Raw genomic sequence first — 14814 nt, forward strand, 5'->3', positions numbered from 1 at the left:
GGAGTGGGGCCAGCCACGCTATGGGGGCCTGCTGCTCCCAGGAGGATTCTGCAGCTGTTTGTGAAGCCCCGGGCAGGGGTGGGGTATGGTGCAGCCAGCATCTTCGGAGGCAGCACAGAGGAAACCCCTTTCCAATCAAACAAGTAGCTCTGGAGGAAAAGCTACTTTCCTTTTCTGGAGGAAAAGAAAAGGGTCTGAGGGATAAATGTTCTCCTTGCAGGATTTGCACTGAGTTATTTTAGTTTTTATTTGTCTCCAATTCAGGGGTGAGTCAGCCTGGGATGTGGCTCAGACCACCTCCTTTGCAAGCCTTCAGGGAAGGCAGAGAGCACAGCCTGTGCTCCTCTTTGCCTCTTACCAGTGCTTTACTACACACTTTATTTTGCAAGTTTTTTTTAAAACTCTCCAAGCTGATGTTATTTTTTTCCCCTTTCCTCTCTCTCTAGTTTTGTATGGAGCTGAACCAGCCGATGCTGCCAAACATCCGCAAGTGGAAGGGCCCTAGAGGATGTTGGAAGGGTGTTGTTTCCGAAAAACCCTCAGGCCAGCTACACAAGGTACATTAATCCCTAAGTCTGAACTTTGGCTTTGCTTTTTTTCCCCCTCTAACCAAGGACATATTTTGAATGTTCAAGGCAACACTTTTTTGCAAATCCTTTTTGGCGAGGTTTGCATTTCTTGTTTTTTAAGCTGGCTGTTCCTATAGCTTTTAATTCGACTCTACAATTTATGTTTTGGAAGAATTGTGGCACACTTGTAAAAAGGAAGATGTGTGTGTGTATTTGGTGTGCATGCTTTTGGGGGAGGTGGACAAAAGCAGTACAGATATGTAGATGAAAAGCCATACATTTGGACAAGGCAGGAGTCCTGAGTTTTTTCCCTGGCAGGCTGCAGTACTTTTGACATTTTTTGTGCAGGTCACCTGAGCTTGCTCCCTGGTGCTGCACTGGCTGGCATTTGGAAGGGCTTTCCATTTTTCTACCATTTTCCTAGTTTGCAAGTGAAGAGCCCTCAGAGGAGCCCTACAGCCTGCCATCCTCACCTGGAAGAGTTTACCTTTTCTGTTCCCCAGAGTCCTTGGCACAGGTGTTTAAAATACTACGGACTCCATTTGAAATCTGCACTGTGCTGCACTGTGCTTTTCCTTGCAGCAGCATCTGCTCTGGGAATATATTTATATGTATGTTTAAATGTGTACTGCAGGGAAGTACTGATTTATTAAGGTGGTGACATCTGCACCTGCTTACCCTTGACAATATTCAAGGTGTAGCTGCACTGGACATCACTAACAGTGCCCAAAAGCAGTTTCTCCCAAGGGAAATCTCCCTTTTTCACCTTTAAGGGTGCTAATGAGTTTTCAGAGCAGTGCCCTCCTTGAGTTGGAGACTGTTGTTTCTGAACAGGGTCGCTCTCATGGTGCAGTTATTGCAGTGTGGATGTTGTTGTGGGTAGAAGCAGGATCTGAGACCTGTAACAAGTAGTGCCTGATAGCACACGGGGCAGTCTTCAGCAATCTATTGATCCAGAATGATCTATTCTGAGCACTGTTATTACTAAATACATGGCTACAGCTTATAGCCATGCTGCTTAGAGTCCACATTTCTTCATTTTGACTTTTCCAAACCAGGTGGCATCAGCGCGTTCACTGGTTTTGGACTCACATTTTTGCAGGTGCACCTCCTTTTATTGCCCTTCTGAGAAAAACTCAAGAATGAGGGGAAAATAAACCCAAACAAACCAAAACCCACCACCTGAGCAGCACAAGGGTTGTACTCGAGCTAGACAGAAACACAGTGTCAAGAAGGGTCTGGAAAGATACAGAGTGTCTGAATGTGTCTAAAGTTTAATACAATTCACACTTAATTGCAGTGCAGAATGTAAATGCCCTTCAGGACATCTTTATTTGTGGCTGAAGTTTTCCTTCGGGATCTCCTGTTAGGCCAGATCATTAAAACACTGAATATAAATAGTTGTGCAAAGTTGCAAAGTTGTTCCCTCCACTTTTTCTTTTTTTACCAAGAATTATTAATAAATATCTCAGAATTTCTATGTTAAATTCAGAGTCTTTAGTCAGTTCTTTCTTGAGCTGTATTTCCAAAGATAACAACAGCAGCTTTGACTACAGGGTGACTAAATAAAAATTATCATCCACCTTGTTTTACAGACAGGGATATAAGGATGAACAGTTCCCAAAATTCTGGGAGAAATGTGCAGCCAAACTAAGAATAGAAATTTTATCTACTTGACTCTTCCTTTTAGCTGCTTTAACAGGAATCTGGCTGAGCTGTAGAACCCTTTAGTAAGCCAAAAAGTCTCTTCTTTTTCTGGGGCTATTTAGTCTGTCAGGTTTGGGCACTGTGTACACAAATGCAGTGAGATAACGCAGTGTAACCCCAAGAACACAGCATCTTTGGCACAAGGTGATTTTGGGATGCTGTGTAGAGCTAAAAAAATTGTGGATGGTGCTTCTGGCTTGTGCTTCCATACAGTCTGAGTATTTCAACCAGGTAATTACTTTTGACTGCCTTGTTGATATGAAGTCTGGAGCCTGGAAATAGCCAACAGCTGTTGACAGCAGTTTTATTATTTCACATCTTTTCCTGTATCTTTTCAGACCTTAGGCTTCTTACTGGTGGAATGATTTTGTCAGTATTTTAAAGGTGACTTATCAAAGGAGCTGCCAAAGAATCTGAACCAGCCTTAATCCTTTCAAGGCTCTTGGGAAGTCAGTGGAGCAGTTAACAATTTTTATTGCAGCTGAAATGGAGAAAACTCTTCCTTGCAATAGATTTAATTGTGATTTGCTAAGGGAAGTGGGTTTGAATGATGCCAAGGGAAATGGTGTCTGGGTGATGAGAGAAGAGGCTGACAGTGTTTGAATCAGATACTGCTGCTGGTGTGACCAGCATAGACAGCTTTCTGAAAATGCCAATTCCATGTCATGAAGTGATCAAAAAAACCCTCATTCAGGATCATAAAGCAGAGCTGAAAGGAGCAGAGAGCTAAGCATGAAACATAAAAGCTGGAAAAGAGACAGAGAAATTGACAGGGCTGAGAGGTCTAGACCAGATTTCACACTAAGAGACTGAAGGGGCTGGGATATTTATAGCTTACAGGTGAAAAAGGCTGAGATGGTGTGGAGCCTGTGGAGAAGGAACAACTGTGCACAGCATTATCTATGCAAGCCCTAGCAGTCACCCAGTGAGACCTCAGGGCACCAAACTCATGGTTAGACAAATAATTATGTGTGTAAAAAACTGCCTCATTACTGACCACGCTCAGAGGTATCCAATGCCTTGCCTGGAGTAGGAGGAAATGGGGATGCATCAGCCCAAACACACACACGAGGGGCAGCATCCTTCAGCCCTGCAGTGGTCCTGACCATGCTCTGCCTGTAGAAGATAAAACAGATTATTAAATCCTTGGCTTTACTGGAGCAGTGCTGGAATTAGCTGGGTGTCCAATAGCCAGTGTGCAGGTGTGAGGGGCTGTGAGTAACAGAGTGATGAGTGTTTCAGCTTGGCACACTCACTCTTCAGTGAAGTCAGTGGAGCTTCCCAGGAAGCATTCCTCCCACATCTGGTGGGAGTTTTGGAAAGGGTAAACTGAAGAAGCCTATTTGTCCTCTGTATCTTCCACTGATAACCCAGGAAGTTTTTTCTCCTTTATGCTTGGGCACAGCCAATTGGGCTTCCTGTCCTCAGCAGGCACCAAGCCTAGATATAGATATATAAATATAGATGTAGAGATAGATAGATAGATAGATAGATAGATAGATAGATAGATAGATAGATAGATAGATATGGGGCTACATTTGGGCAGAAAGTTTTGTTTTTACCATCTTGTGACTGGCATTTCTCTTTTTCCTTTCTAATTCCAGGGAGTTGAATATTCTGGCTTCCTCTGGGATACAACAGCTGGCATTGAGCTGAAAGATGCCTCGTCTCAGGAGACTGCACAGACTAATGGCAACGGGAGGCACTCATATCCTCATCCTTATCTTGCACATTTCAAGGTAACTGCCACAGTGCCAGTCCAACCTTGCAGATCATTTACTAAAATAATTTGGCTATGATGAAAAGAGACACAGCCTTCTCACAGATAGAAATTTGCATGAGCTTTCTTATCACTGTCCCATAGCTTGATTATGGATAGGTGCTTAATGCACCTTAATACATGTGGTAGTTCACTACAGTCAGTCCTTTCCCTTGCTCCTGTGGGAGCAAACCATGCTGCAAGGAGTATTTGAGAACCTGAGAGTCAATGGATCCTCAACAGCAGCCAGGCCACAGGGCTGGGATTCTTGTCAGTGCCACAAAGAGGGATAAGTGCAGGGAGAATTTTTTTATATACACACACACACATACACACACACACACACACATATATATATGAGTATGTGTGTGTATAAGGCACAGTGCTCCAGTGAGACTTGGGCTGGCCTATGTTATATTGCTGTCACACTTCAGAGTTTCCATTTTAAAGCTTTTTCACTAGGGCTAATCCTATCTAAAAGAACATCATCATTTCTGGAACCAGTTCTTGGGCATATGCTGGAGCAAACATATGAGCAGAGAGAGCCCATCTCCACACAGGCTGTGATGAAAGAGTCCAGTTTAACAGGGAACTTAACATCTCTGGTAATGCTTTGAGAGAAGCATTAATTGAATAATTATTAATAAAGTATTAGTAATTAATTGATCATACAAATAGGTCAAAGTAATTCCCAGAAGGTAAATAGGAAATTGCAGGGAGCCAAAAACTCCTTTCAAGGCACATTAAATTTCTTGGTTAGTCTCTGTGACAAGCCGGGGCTAATCACAAGACAGTAGTAATTAGCCCCTGTAATGACCATGACATTATTTGTAGCTTATTAACAACTGGTTTTGCATAAACTGATTTTCATAAGCAGCTGACTTCTTTCTGCTGACTTTTTCACCACAGTGGTGAAAGGAAGCTGTTTGCTAATGCAAACCAGTTTCCCCAGAACTGAGAGAATATGTGGTTACTGCAAATAAAGCTGCAAAATGCAAATGGGCTAGACATTGGGCCTCCTCTTCCTCCCCACACTGAGACACACCAAGACACACCACACACACTGCAGTGTGAGTCCTACTGCCCCAGATTTACTGAAAGTACTGGGAGCTGGCACGTGGTTTTGCGTTGTGACCGTCCATTCCCCACGTGCATGGCGTTGATTTCTCCTCCTTGCCCCCCAGGTTGGAATGAATGATCTGACCGTGGTTAACCTTCACCTGGCCCTGCCACCCTCTGCAGGAGAGAACACCGGGAAGAACCACGACAGCCACAAACTGGCAGCCTGTGCACAGAGTTTGCAGGAGACTCTGAAAGGTAAGGCAGGGGTTTTTCCTGCCAGCTGTCACGTGCACTCTATCTTGATTCAAAGGAATTTTTAAAAGAGCAAACTTGTCTCAGTGAGCATTTCAGAAATACCCTTATCAGCCTCACAATATTCTTTGCCCATATTTGTGTGATGCATAGCATGACAAACGTGCTTTTCCCTTGTCATTTTCTTACAGTCTTTCCTAATTAACACAAACAGCACAGGTGATCCTGCTGGCTTTGACGCCATTTTTTCAAATTAAGTTCCTTCTGGTTTTGTGCTACTGTAACAGCAAGTTCTGCCAAAGGAAAGAAAAGTCACTAAAATTGAGACCCTATTTTAAGTGCTTTGTGGAAATGACACCTACCTGTTATCAGAGCACAGCTTAATTATTTTTTTTTTCCTTCCAAGAAAAATAGGTTCTATATATTTAATTTTTGGATGATTGGAGGTTCTTTGGAAAACCCTAGTCAAACTTGCAGATGGCTGCTAATGAGAAAAGAGACCAAATCCTGCTTTAGTACTTGAATGTAATACGTAGAATAATTTTGTTGATTTCACATAAGTTGCTCTGGCTTTACACCAGGATGAAATGACACCAGAATTTAGACCCTGAGCTTGAAATGAAGGGACTGAAATAGGCAGCTGGATTTCTTTACTTAATTTCTGTGAATTTTGTTTTTACTTTGAAGCTTGCAAATTTCTTTTAACTTCCTGCGAAGCGGAACAAAGCAGTTTAGATTGTAAATGTTGCTGATCTTCTAACTGGAACAGAAAAAGTCTAGCCCTTTGTTTACTGCTCAAGAAAGATGTGAAAGGGTGGCAAGGTTATTTGTCTGATGATTTTCAACTTGGCCTGGCTCAGCAAGTTCGGTCACTTGGAAGTGTTAATGTCCCTCTTGTATAACTCAAGAGTGTTTTTCTGTGTGTTCTATTGTAGTTCCTTTTGAGCTGCAGAAGCCAGTCAGAGCTATTTTGAGAGCTACTGATTTAAGTATTTGTCCAGGTACTTTAAAATTGGAAAGGATGAAGGCAAACAAAAGGATCATTTGTTTAATCCCCAAAGGCTGAACTGAAACATGGGATAAATGTGTAGCTCTTCTGAAGTCAACTGAGCTGCACTTCCACTGCATCTAAATTTAGACTGTTGGTGTTCTCTTTACTTCATGTTTTAATTTTCATATGGCAGGCACATTGCTGGAGCATGCTTGTTCTTGGCTTAGTCTTTCACAAAAGAAGAAATTCAGATTCCTCCAAACTTGTGGGATGCAGGTGTGGTCTCCTAAGGAAATGGTAGTGCACACATGTGACTTTGAAGTACTGAATTACCCTGCAAAATGAATTTCATGCTTAAAATTACCACCATCCTTCACTTTCTTCCAAATTAGTCCACAAAATATTGGCAGTAAGGACTAGTTTGTCTGTGTGTACTGCAGTAAATGTGAGTTTCTGTTCCCATTTTGCTAACAGATGCCTGTTCTATTATCTTTTATTCTTACTAAGACGCAGGTGAGCATTTGAGGAACATTGTTTACTACGTACAGCCTCCCTTAACGCAGGGCATAGTATCCCCATATTTCTCCCATTAGATTGGTGGGTCCTGGTTCCTTTTTCCGTCTCTTTTTTTCCTTTCATCAGTACTGGAGAGATGCAGTGGCTGTTAGCTGCTCATAGCTAACTCTTTGCAGCAGCTCTTCTGTGTTCTCTCAAGAGCTCCACCAGTTCGTCTCCAGCGTGGTGACCATGGGCAGCACACAGATGTTATTCTGGATGTCCTGGGAGTGGCTGGACCCAGGCACCAGGGTGATGGGTGGATTGAGAGAGTCCTGAGGAGAAGAGCTTGCAAGTGCTGGTGGATGAGAAGCTGGACATGACACAGCCATGTGCACTTGCAGCCCAGAAAGGCAGCCTCATGCCTGGCTGCATCAAAAGCAGCGTGGCCAGCAGGGTGAGGGAGGGAGTTCTGTCTCTCTAATCTGTTTCCATGTGATCCCAGCTGCATCCAGCTCTGGGATCCCCAGTGTAGGAAGGACATGGACCTGTGGGAGCAAGTGCACAGAAGGGCCGTGAAGATGATCAGAGGGCTAGAACACCTCTCCTGTGAAGAAAGGCTGAGGTATCTGGGCTTGTTCAGTCTGAAGAAGAGAAGACTTAGGGAATATCTTACAGCAGTCTTCCAGTACCTGAAAGAGGCCCACGAGAGAGCTGAAGAGGGACTTTTTATGAGGACATGTAGTGATGGAACAAGGGGGAATGGCCTTAAAATTAAAGAGGGTCGTTTTAGATGAGATGTTAGGAATAAATTCTTGATTGTGAGGGTAGTGAAGCACAAGTTGCCCAGAGCAGCTGTGGATGCTCCTCCTTTGCAGTATTCAAGGCCAAGTTGGCTGGGGCTTTGAATGACCTGGTCTAGTAGGATGTGTCCCTGCCCATGGCAGGGGGTTCAAACTAGATGACCTTAAAAGGTCCCTTCCAATATAAACCATGCTGCAATTCTGTGATATCTTCTCCCATGTGGCTTGGCGATATTCCATGGGTTTCCCATGCATCAGGCACTGGGCTTACAAGACTTCTGAGAAGACTTCTTAGCAGCCAAAGTAACATCACATCCTTCTCATTATATGTGTGTCACTCTGTCCAGGGGGGATTTGAACATTTAAGAGTCTGTTTAATTCATGAGGGAAATCATCCAGGGCATGTTAAAATCAGGGAGTGTGTTCCACAGATGTCCCCTTGCCCTGCCATGAAGCAAAGGAGGGTTTCCTGGTTCCTGCAGAGAGGCAGATTTCAACACTGCAGACCTTCTGCAGGCACTGTCAGTCCCTCAGCTGATTGCCTTGGCACACCAGAGCTCAGCCACTGCAGCAGAGGGCTGAGTTAAGCTTCTGCTTTGCTTTGCTGGCCAAGAGCCACCTACAGGCACTGCCAAAACTTGCCGGTGCTTTAGTGAATTTGAAGATGCCTTTGCAAACAGACCAGACTTATTTTTTCACCTGAGGAGTTCTCCGTTGACAAGGGCACGGTTGCTTTGGGCCCAGAGGGTGTGAATGTGTGTAAGAGCACTGCTGAGAGGTCATGAACAGGACACATGCCTGGCTGCTGTGGGCTTTATGCCACCATGTCCCAACAGATGGAGGCTCTGGGTCCTTGTGGACAGTACAGTCTGTGTCAGGGACCTTTGCAGCAGAAGATTGGTTGTTAAAAGAGCTCCTGCTGCTCTGTCTGTTGGAGGAGGAGGAGGACCAGATTGCATTGGCCCGGGAGCCTCTGGCTCCTGAGGAGCAGAATCAAGCCCTGCCAATCTTAAACTCATTTCCTCCAAAAGAGGAAAATCACAGCACAGCACCAGTAGCATTGTCTTAATTTTGTATTTTACTCTCCATCTGATTGTAACTGTGAGCATCATGATTGCAGTTTTTGATCAGTTATCATCCCTCCTTATGAGCAAGGGCATGATTTCTTCCAGAACTTTTGCTAAGTTGGGCTGAGAGCCATTGGGCTGAGACCCCTGAGAGCTGCAGCTGCTCCACAGCAGCTCTGCTCCCTGCCTCTGCTGAGAGACCCAGGAGTGTCCCGTTAGACAGAGTCACACACTCAGGAGGATCCAGGCGGGTTCACTTCCTTCCCTCTCATGGCTGGATGTTTGTCATTGTCTTGGGAGGCAGACAAGACACGAAACTGCAGTGCTGGAGTGCATGATGTTGTTGCAGGAGCTGGCAGAGGTAGGAGCAGGGCTGAGAGTGAGCCAGGACGAAGGGGAAATGAAGTTGGTGGTTGTCTAGAAAACTGGTTGCTTGCTCTTCCTTGCTTAGCACAGGGCTGCCTGATGTATTCCCTACTCTACTGCAGTCTGAGGAGCCCCAGAAGCTCCTCCCAGAGGGGAGCCAAAAGCACTCCTTTCTCTCCCCAATGGCAAATGGGGTTTCAGATTCTTTAACATGCTTCAGCCTATTCTGTCTGTCAACTTTATGCTTTGTTATGATTTTATGCTTAGTTATTCTGCACGCAATTTTTCAATGGGTGACGAATATAGTGATTCCCTCCCTGGGCAATCAGCTGCAGCCTAATTTCTTACCTCCTTCCAAGCATGCATCCAGGTGCTGGATCTTTTATCCTCTGCTATTTCTAACCCCTCCAGAATGGAAAGGTTAAAATTTTCCATCAGTTAAAATTTTCACGTGTAAGTACTGTGGGGTTTTTTCATAGATTTTTCATGTAAGGGAGGTAGTCTTGAAGATTTGCTAAAAAAAACCATGAGTAGTTTAGGATAGAATAGAATAGATTTTGTGCATAATCAAGGTACTGCTATTAAGATCCCAGCCTGTCTATCATTTTTAAACACTAAGGATGTGCTCCAGAGGTTTCTGTAATGGCCTTTTCCCATATAGGGTGCAGATGAAAGCATGGAAGGAGCCAAGTGCTGCCTGGGCCATCAAGCAAATGTTAGCACTGAAGGACCAAAGTTACACTTCAGGATTCCTGGTCCTGCCAAGCAAGAAATCTTGTAAGAGATCTTGGTCATGAGATGCATGCACAACTACCAGCTCACAGCAGGCACAGTCATCCCATTAGACAAGGACTGATTTTTAGTTTGGGTTCTGATGGAGCTTAAAATAACTCAGGTTCAGATTCCGATGGAGTTTTTCCCTTCAAAGGGGGGAAGACTGCTGTAATGAATGCTTTATAGAATAATATTTAAACTTCATGTTATTTACAGTATGATTTGTGACTTACAAAGGGTAGAGAATCCACAAATAATTTCACTAACTATTCACTGCCCCTCTGCATCTTAGCAAGCACCATGTTTTGAAGTATTTGTAAGTAATATGCCTTCAATCTTGCTTGCTCTCTTGCACTTTCCCAATTCATCTTTCCTGCACTGCAAGACAGGAGTGGAATAGATTTTGTTGAGCTTGTGCTCCCTCTCCTGGATAGCGACTTCTACAGTAACAGCAAAAAATGAGGTTTATCCAGAGCACTGAGTATGTGGTAGAGGAAGTCTGTCCACCCCATCCCCTCTCACACTTCAATCCCAGGAAAGAAAAAGATTATAGGCTCTTCACAGATCTCTCCTCTGAAGTCAGCTTTGGGATTTTTTTTTTTTTTGGTGCAATTGTGCCTCATTTCACCATCCTTCTTGAGTGCCAAGTAGTGACTTGGCAGCATCTCTGGTCAGTTCTCAGCATTCTTCTTCAGTTTTCTTGTCAGACATTTCTGGCAGTGGTTTGAGATGGGCATGGAGGTGTGTGCTTTGTCCTCTTATCCCAGGGCACAGGTGGGATGTCTGCATCCACATCTGTGGGGCTAGGAGAACACACATTGTGGATATGAGATTAGAGTCTGGAGTTTCTATTCTCACTCATTAGGGTTGGAAACAAAATGTAACTGAAGTAATTTTCTGTACCAAGTTGAGCAATATTCCTTCAGTCAGCCAGGCAAAAGAAAGTTGGTGTAGTCAGGGAGTGTCCATGTGGTTTCTTGACTCATCTTCTGCCATCAGGCTTGCAGACTGCTCCTTGGTCCTATTCCTTGGGATTTTTTTAATGCAGAATTTAGAATGAGCACTGCACTTTTGGCATTGTGGTGTATACCAGCATAAGGCTGCATCCTCTTGGGTGCCTCACAAAAGTGTCCTTGTCTCTTAAAGAAAATCTATTTTAAAAATGTCTGCATAAGTTAAAGCCAGAAGATATTTCTTGCAGAAAAACGAAACAAAAAGGTACAGATTTTTAAAAATCTCTGAGACTAAAACTGCTTGTCTTTATCAGTAACAGGGAGTAGCAAGGAAAAGATGCTAATCTTTGGGTTTCAGTAAAGCCTGTCTCTCACAGTATCCTTCTGGACAAAATATCTAGCACACAGCTGGATAACCATGTTACATGATGGGTGAGCAACCAGGTCACAGATCAGGCTCAAAAAATTACAGTGAATGGGGTTCCATGGGCTGCATCCTTGGCCGGATTCTCTTCAGCATCTTCAGAAATGAACATGGGACTTGAAGGAGTACTAAATTTGAAAACAACACTGCATTGTGAGGAGCTGTCAGCTCCCTTGAGGGCAGATAGGTCCTGCAGAGAGACCTCAACAAACTAGAGAGATGGAAAATCACCAACCATATGAAGATTAACAAAGTTTCAGATTCTGCACCTGGGATGGGGCAACCCTGGTTGTGTGCACAGACTGGGGAATGAGAGGCTGGAGAAGCAGCCCTGTGGACAAAGGACCTGGGGATCTTGGTGGATGGCAAGTTGGCCATGAGTCAGCAGTGCCCTGGCAGCCAGGAGGGCAAACCTGGGGAGCATCAGGCACAGCATGGACAGCTGGGCAAGGGAGGGGATTGTCCTGCTCTGCTCTGCACTGGGGTGGCCTCACTTTGAATGCTGGGGGCAGTTTGGGGTGTCAAAATATAAAAAAGACATTAAGCTGTTAGAGAGTGTCCAGAGGAACGCCATGAGGATGGTGAAGGGCCTTGAGGGGAAGTTTAATGAAGAGCAGCTGAGGTCACTTGGTCTGTTCAGCCTGGAGGAGAGGAGACTGAGGGAAGATCTCATTGTGATCTTGAACAACCTCAGGAGAGGAAGAGGGGGGGCACATGTCCCTGGGCACTCTTCACTTTTGTGCCCAGGGACAGGACCTGAGGGAAGGCCTGAAGCTGGGTTCAGAGGAGGTTTAGGCTGGGTATTAGGAAGAAGTTCCTCACCCAGAGAGTGGCTGAGGACAGGCTCCCAGAGGACAGGCTCCCAGAGAAGTGATCACAGCCCAAAGCCTGCTTGAGTTCAAGAAGTGTTTGGACAATGCTCTCGGGCACATGGTGTGACTTGGGGTGTCCTGTGCAGAACCAGGAGTTGGCCTCGATGACCCTTATGAGGCCCTTCCAACTCAGCATTTTCTATGATTCTATGACCCTATAATAAATGAGATGATATTTAAAAACAAGCATCAAGTGTATACTGGCTGGTTTTATTGTCATGAAGAGCATGGCCATGAGTAAACAGTCAGTGGAAAGGGCTTTAAACAGCATTCCTTTCAGGAGTTCAGAATGTAATCACTTTGTTTATTCAGTATTTGTATTTTTCCTCTTTCCATTAATCCTCTTGTACTTGAATGATGGATGTCCATTCCTCACATTCTTTTCTATTTTTCTTCTTTTCTAGGAGAAAAAGATGTAATAATCCTTGGAGATTTTAACCAGGCCCCAGACAGCAGTGACCATGACATCCTGAGGAAGGAGAAGTTTCACCACCTGGTCCCTTCCAGCACCTTCACCAACATCAGCACAAAGAACCCCCAAGGGTCCAAGTCGCTGGATAACATCTGGATCAGTCGGAGCTTGAAAAAGGTTTTCACAGGTAGAGTTGCTTGAGTGAAGTTGTGTAACTTTAGTTAGGTTAGTGTCACTTTGGGCAGTGTCTCCTAACGTTTTCCCTGTGACTCTCTTTGATGCAGGCCACTGGGCTGTCGTGCGAGAAGGGCTCACAAACCCCTGGATCCCCGATAACTGGTCCTGGGGTGGGGTGGCTTCAGAGCACTGCCCCGTGCTCGCTGAGTTTTACCTGGAAAAGGACTGGAACAGGAAGGAGGTGACGCGGAATGGGAACGGGGTGACGGTTGAACGCAACGACTCCCACGCTAAGCACGAACGATGACGTGAACTTGAGGGTGCCTCTTCTGCCACCCAGGGAAGGCTCTGGTTGCTCATGACTCCACAGCAGGGCAGGACTGCTTTCCCCTCCCTCTCCTTCCTGCTCTCCTCCCTGCACCTAGAAAGCATCAGCACTTGATTTTGGTGGTCCTGGCTTTGTGTCCCTCCTGGACAGTTCTGGACGAAGCCTCATGGCAGCAGAATGATCTGCAACTTTTTCCGGGGACACAGTGGACATTTCCACACCTGGAGATCTGGATGAGAATTGTACAGAAAATAAAGTGTACTTTTAATACGGGAAAAGCTCTTTGCTAAAAGGCAGCTGAACGGGGTTTTACTGCGAGGGGGATGGGCAGATGATGGTTATTTTCCTTTCCCCGCTTGTAAATTGAGGTAATAAGAGAGGCCCCAAAAAAAGAGACACAGTGCACATTTTTGGCAAGTCTCAAATTCCATTCTATACCTGCAAAAGCTGCTGGAGCTGGTCCCTATGTGACCTGCAGTGAGACCTGAGTGGTGCCTCTACCCAGCCTGGAGAGACACTGTTCCTCCACAGCCCCGCATAGGCACCCCCTCATTCTTTCTTTCCTTCTTCCTTATGCTCCTAGCAAGGTAATTTTGCCCCAGAAGAGCTTCCTGGAGCTTGACTTTGTCTTTTTGTTTGGTGCAACATTCAGTGTTGGATTTTCTTCCTGCTCAATAGTTTTCAGGAGCTAGCAAAGCACAACTTGTCCCTCTGCATAGCCAGGCCCACTTCTCCAGTGCCCTTTGCCTTGCGCCCTGTTGGGGATCTCACAGGAACAGCCTGTGTCCTCTGGGCCTGCAGCTGGTATCAGTGAGATGTAGCCATGGGTCTTTGGGTCTTTGTCTGGGAGTTGGTGTACTGCAGGCCATACATCCTGGAGGTCTACAGATGAGCCCATATTCATGTGATCCCTGCAGGGGCCACCCACATGATCCACTGACCTCCAAAAGTCCATTGACTTTTTTAGGGGGTTTCAGTTTCTCCCTGTGGCACACCAGGCAGTTATGCACCCCCTTCCTGAGCCTCGCTGCTGCATAAGCCTGGTTCACTCACCACAGCAAGCACAAATACAGCGTGGGGTCATCATGCCTATGGCAGGGATGGGGGCTGCTTCCAAGCAGAGTCGGTTTCTCTGCGTGTCCTGGGTGGGGGTACTTCTGTCAGCGCCCTGCCCTGGCGGTGCCAGGAATGGAGCGTTGCATTTGCTACCCACATGAGATTTTTCATGCAGCAGTTAATAACCAGTGACTTAGAAGGGAAACATATCAGCACTTCAGCATCTGCAAAAGAAATAGGTTGAGTGTGAAAGGTGCTGAGCTGCCCCCTAATCCAGCACCTGCTGCTCTGGGCTGCAGATGACCACACGCTTTGCTGCTGAGAGGAAAGGAAAGTTCTCTGGCATGGCTCACTACTCTTGACAGCAGTGCCACACCAAAGGAGATGTTGTAACTGAGGGTTTTAGAGTGAAACAGTAAAATATTCTTGCAGTATTTTTATTACTGTAATTTTCTGAGATATCACCTCATTTCTAACAACTCAATAATAACTAATTTCTCAACAACTAAATAAATTGCCATGCAAACACACACAGTTGAACAGCTTTTCTGTCTGTATGCAAATCTAAATCCAGAAAAAGGTGGGGTTGACTTTCAGACTGAGGGAGATTTCAAGGATGTTTTAAGAGGTCAAGTGAATGACTAGGAACTCAGAATGTCAGACCAAAAATGTACCTTTAGTTGCTCAACATTCCCTGTTGAAAATGGAAGGTGCAGGCACTTATTTCTGGTCATTAAAGAAATTAGC

The 14814-nt window shown here is 45.1% G+C and overlaps 1 protein-coding gene across 1 annotated transcript in view; it reads left to right on the plus strand.

Annotated features, from left to right (window-relative positions):
* The window catches only part of EEPD1 (endonuclease/exonuclease/phosphatase family domain containing 1), a 63752-nt gene extending 49155 nt beyond the window's left edge, over positions 1-14597 (plus strand). The window contains exons 3-7 of the mRNA XM_041407849.1: positions 447-557; positions 3881-4015; positions 5220-5352; positions 12499-12693; positions 12791-14597. Of these exons, the coding sequence (XP_041263783.1) occupies positions 447-557; positions 3881-4015; positions 5220-5352; positions 12499-12693; positions 12791-12990 (774 nt within the window). The 3' untranslated portion in view covers positions 12991-14597. The remainder of the gene's footprint in view (positions 1-446; positions 558-3880; positions 4016-5219; positions 5353-12498; positions 12694-12790) is intronic.
* The last annotated feature ends 217 nt before the right edge of the window (positions 14598-14814 follow it).

Source organism: Onychostruthus taczanowskii, unplaced genomic scaffold, assembly GCF_017590055.1.
Source record: "Onychostruthus taczanowskii isolate IOZ18803 unplaced genomic scaffold, ASM1759005v1 scaffold28, whole genome shotgun sequence".
Taxonomy (NCBI): domain Eukaryota; kingdom Metazoa; phylum Chordata; class Aves; order Passeriformes; family Passeridae; genus Onychostruthus; species Onychostruthus taczanowskii.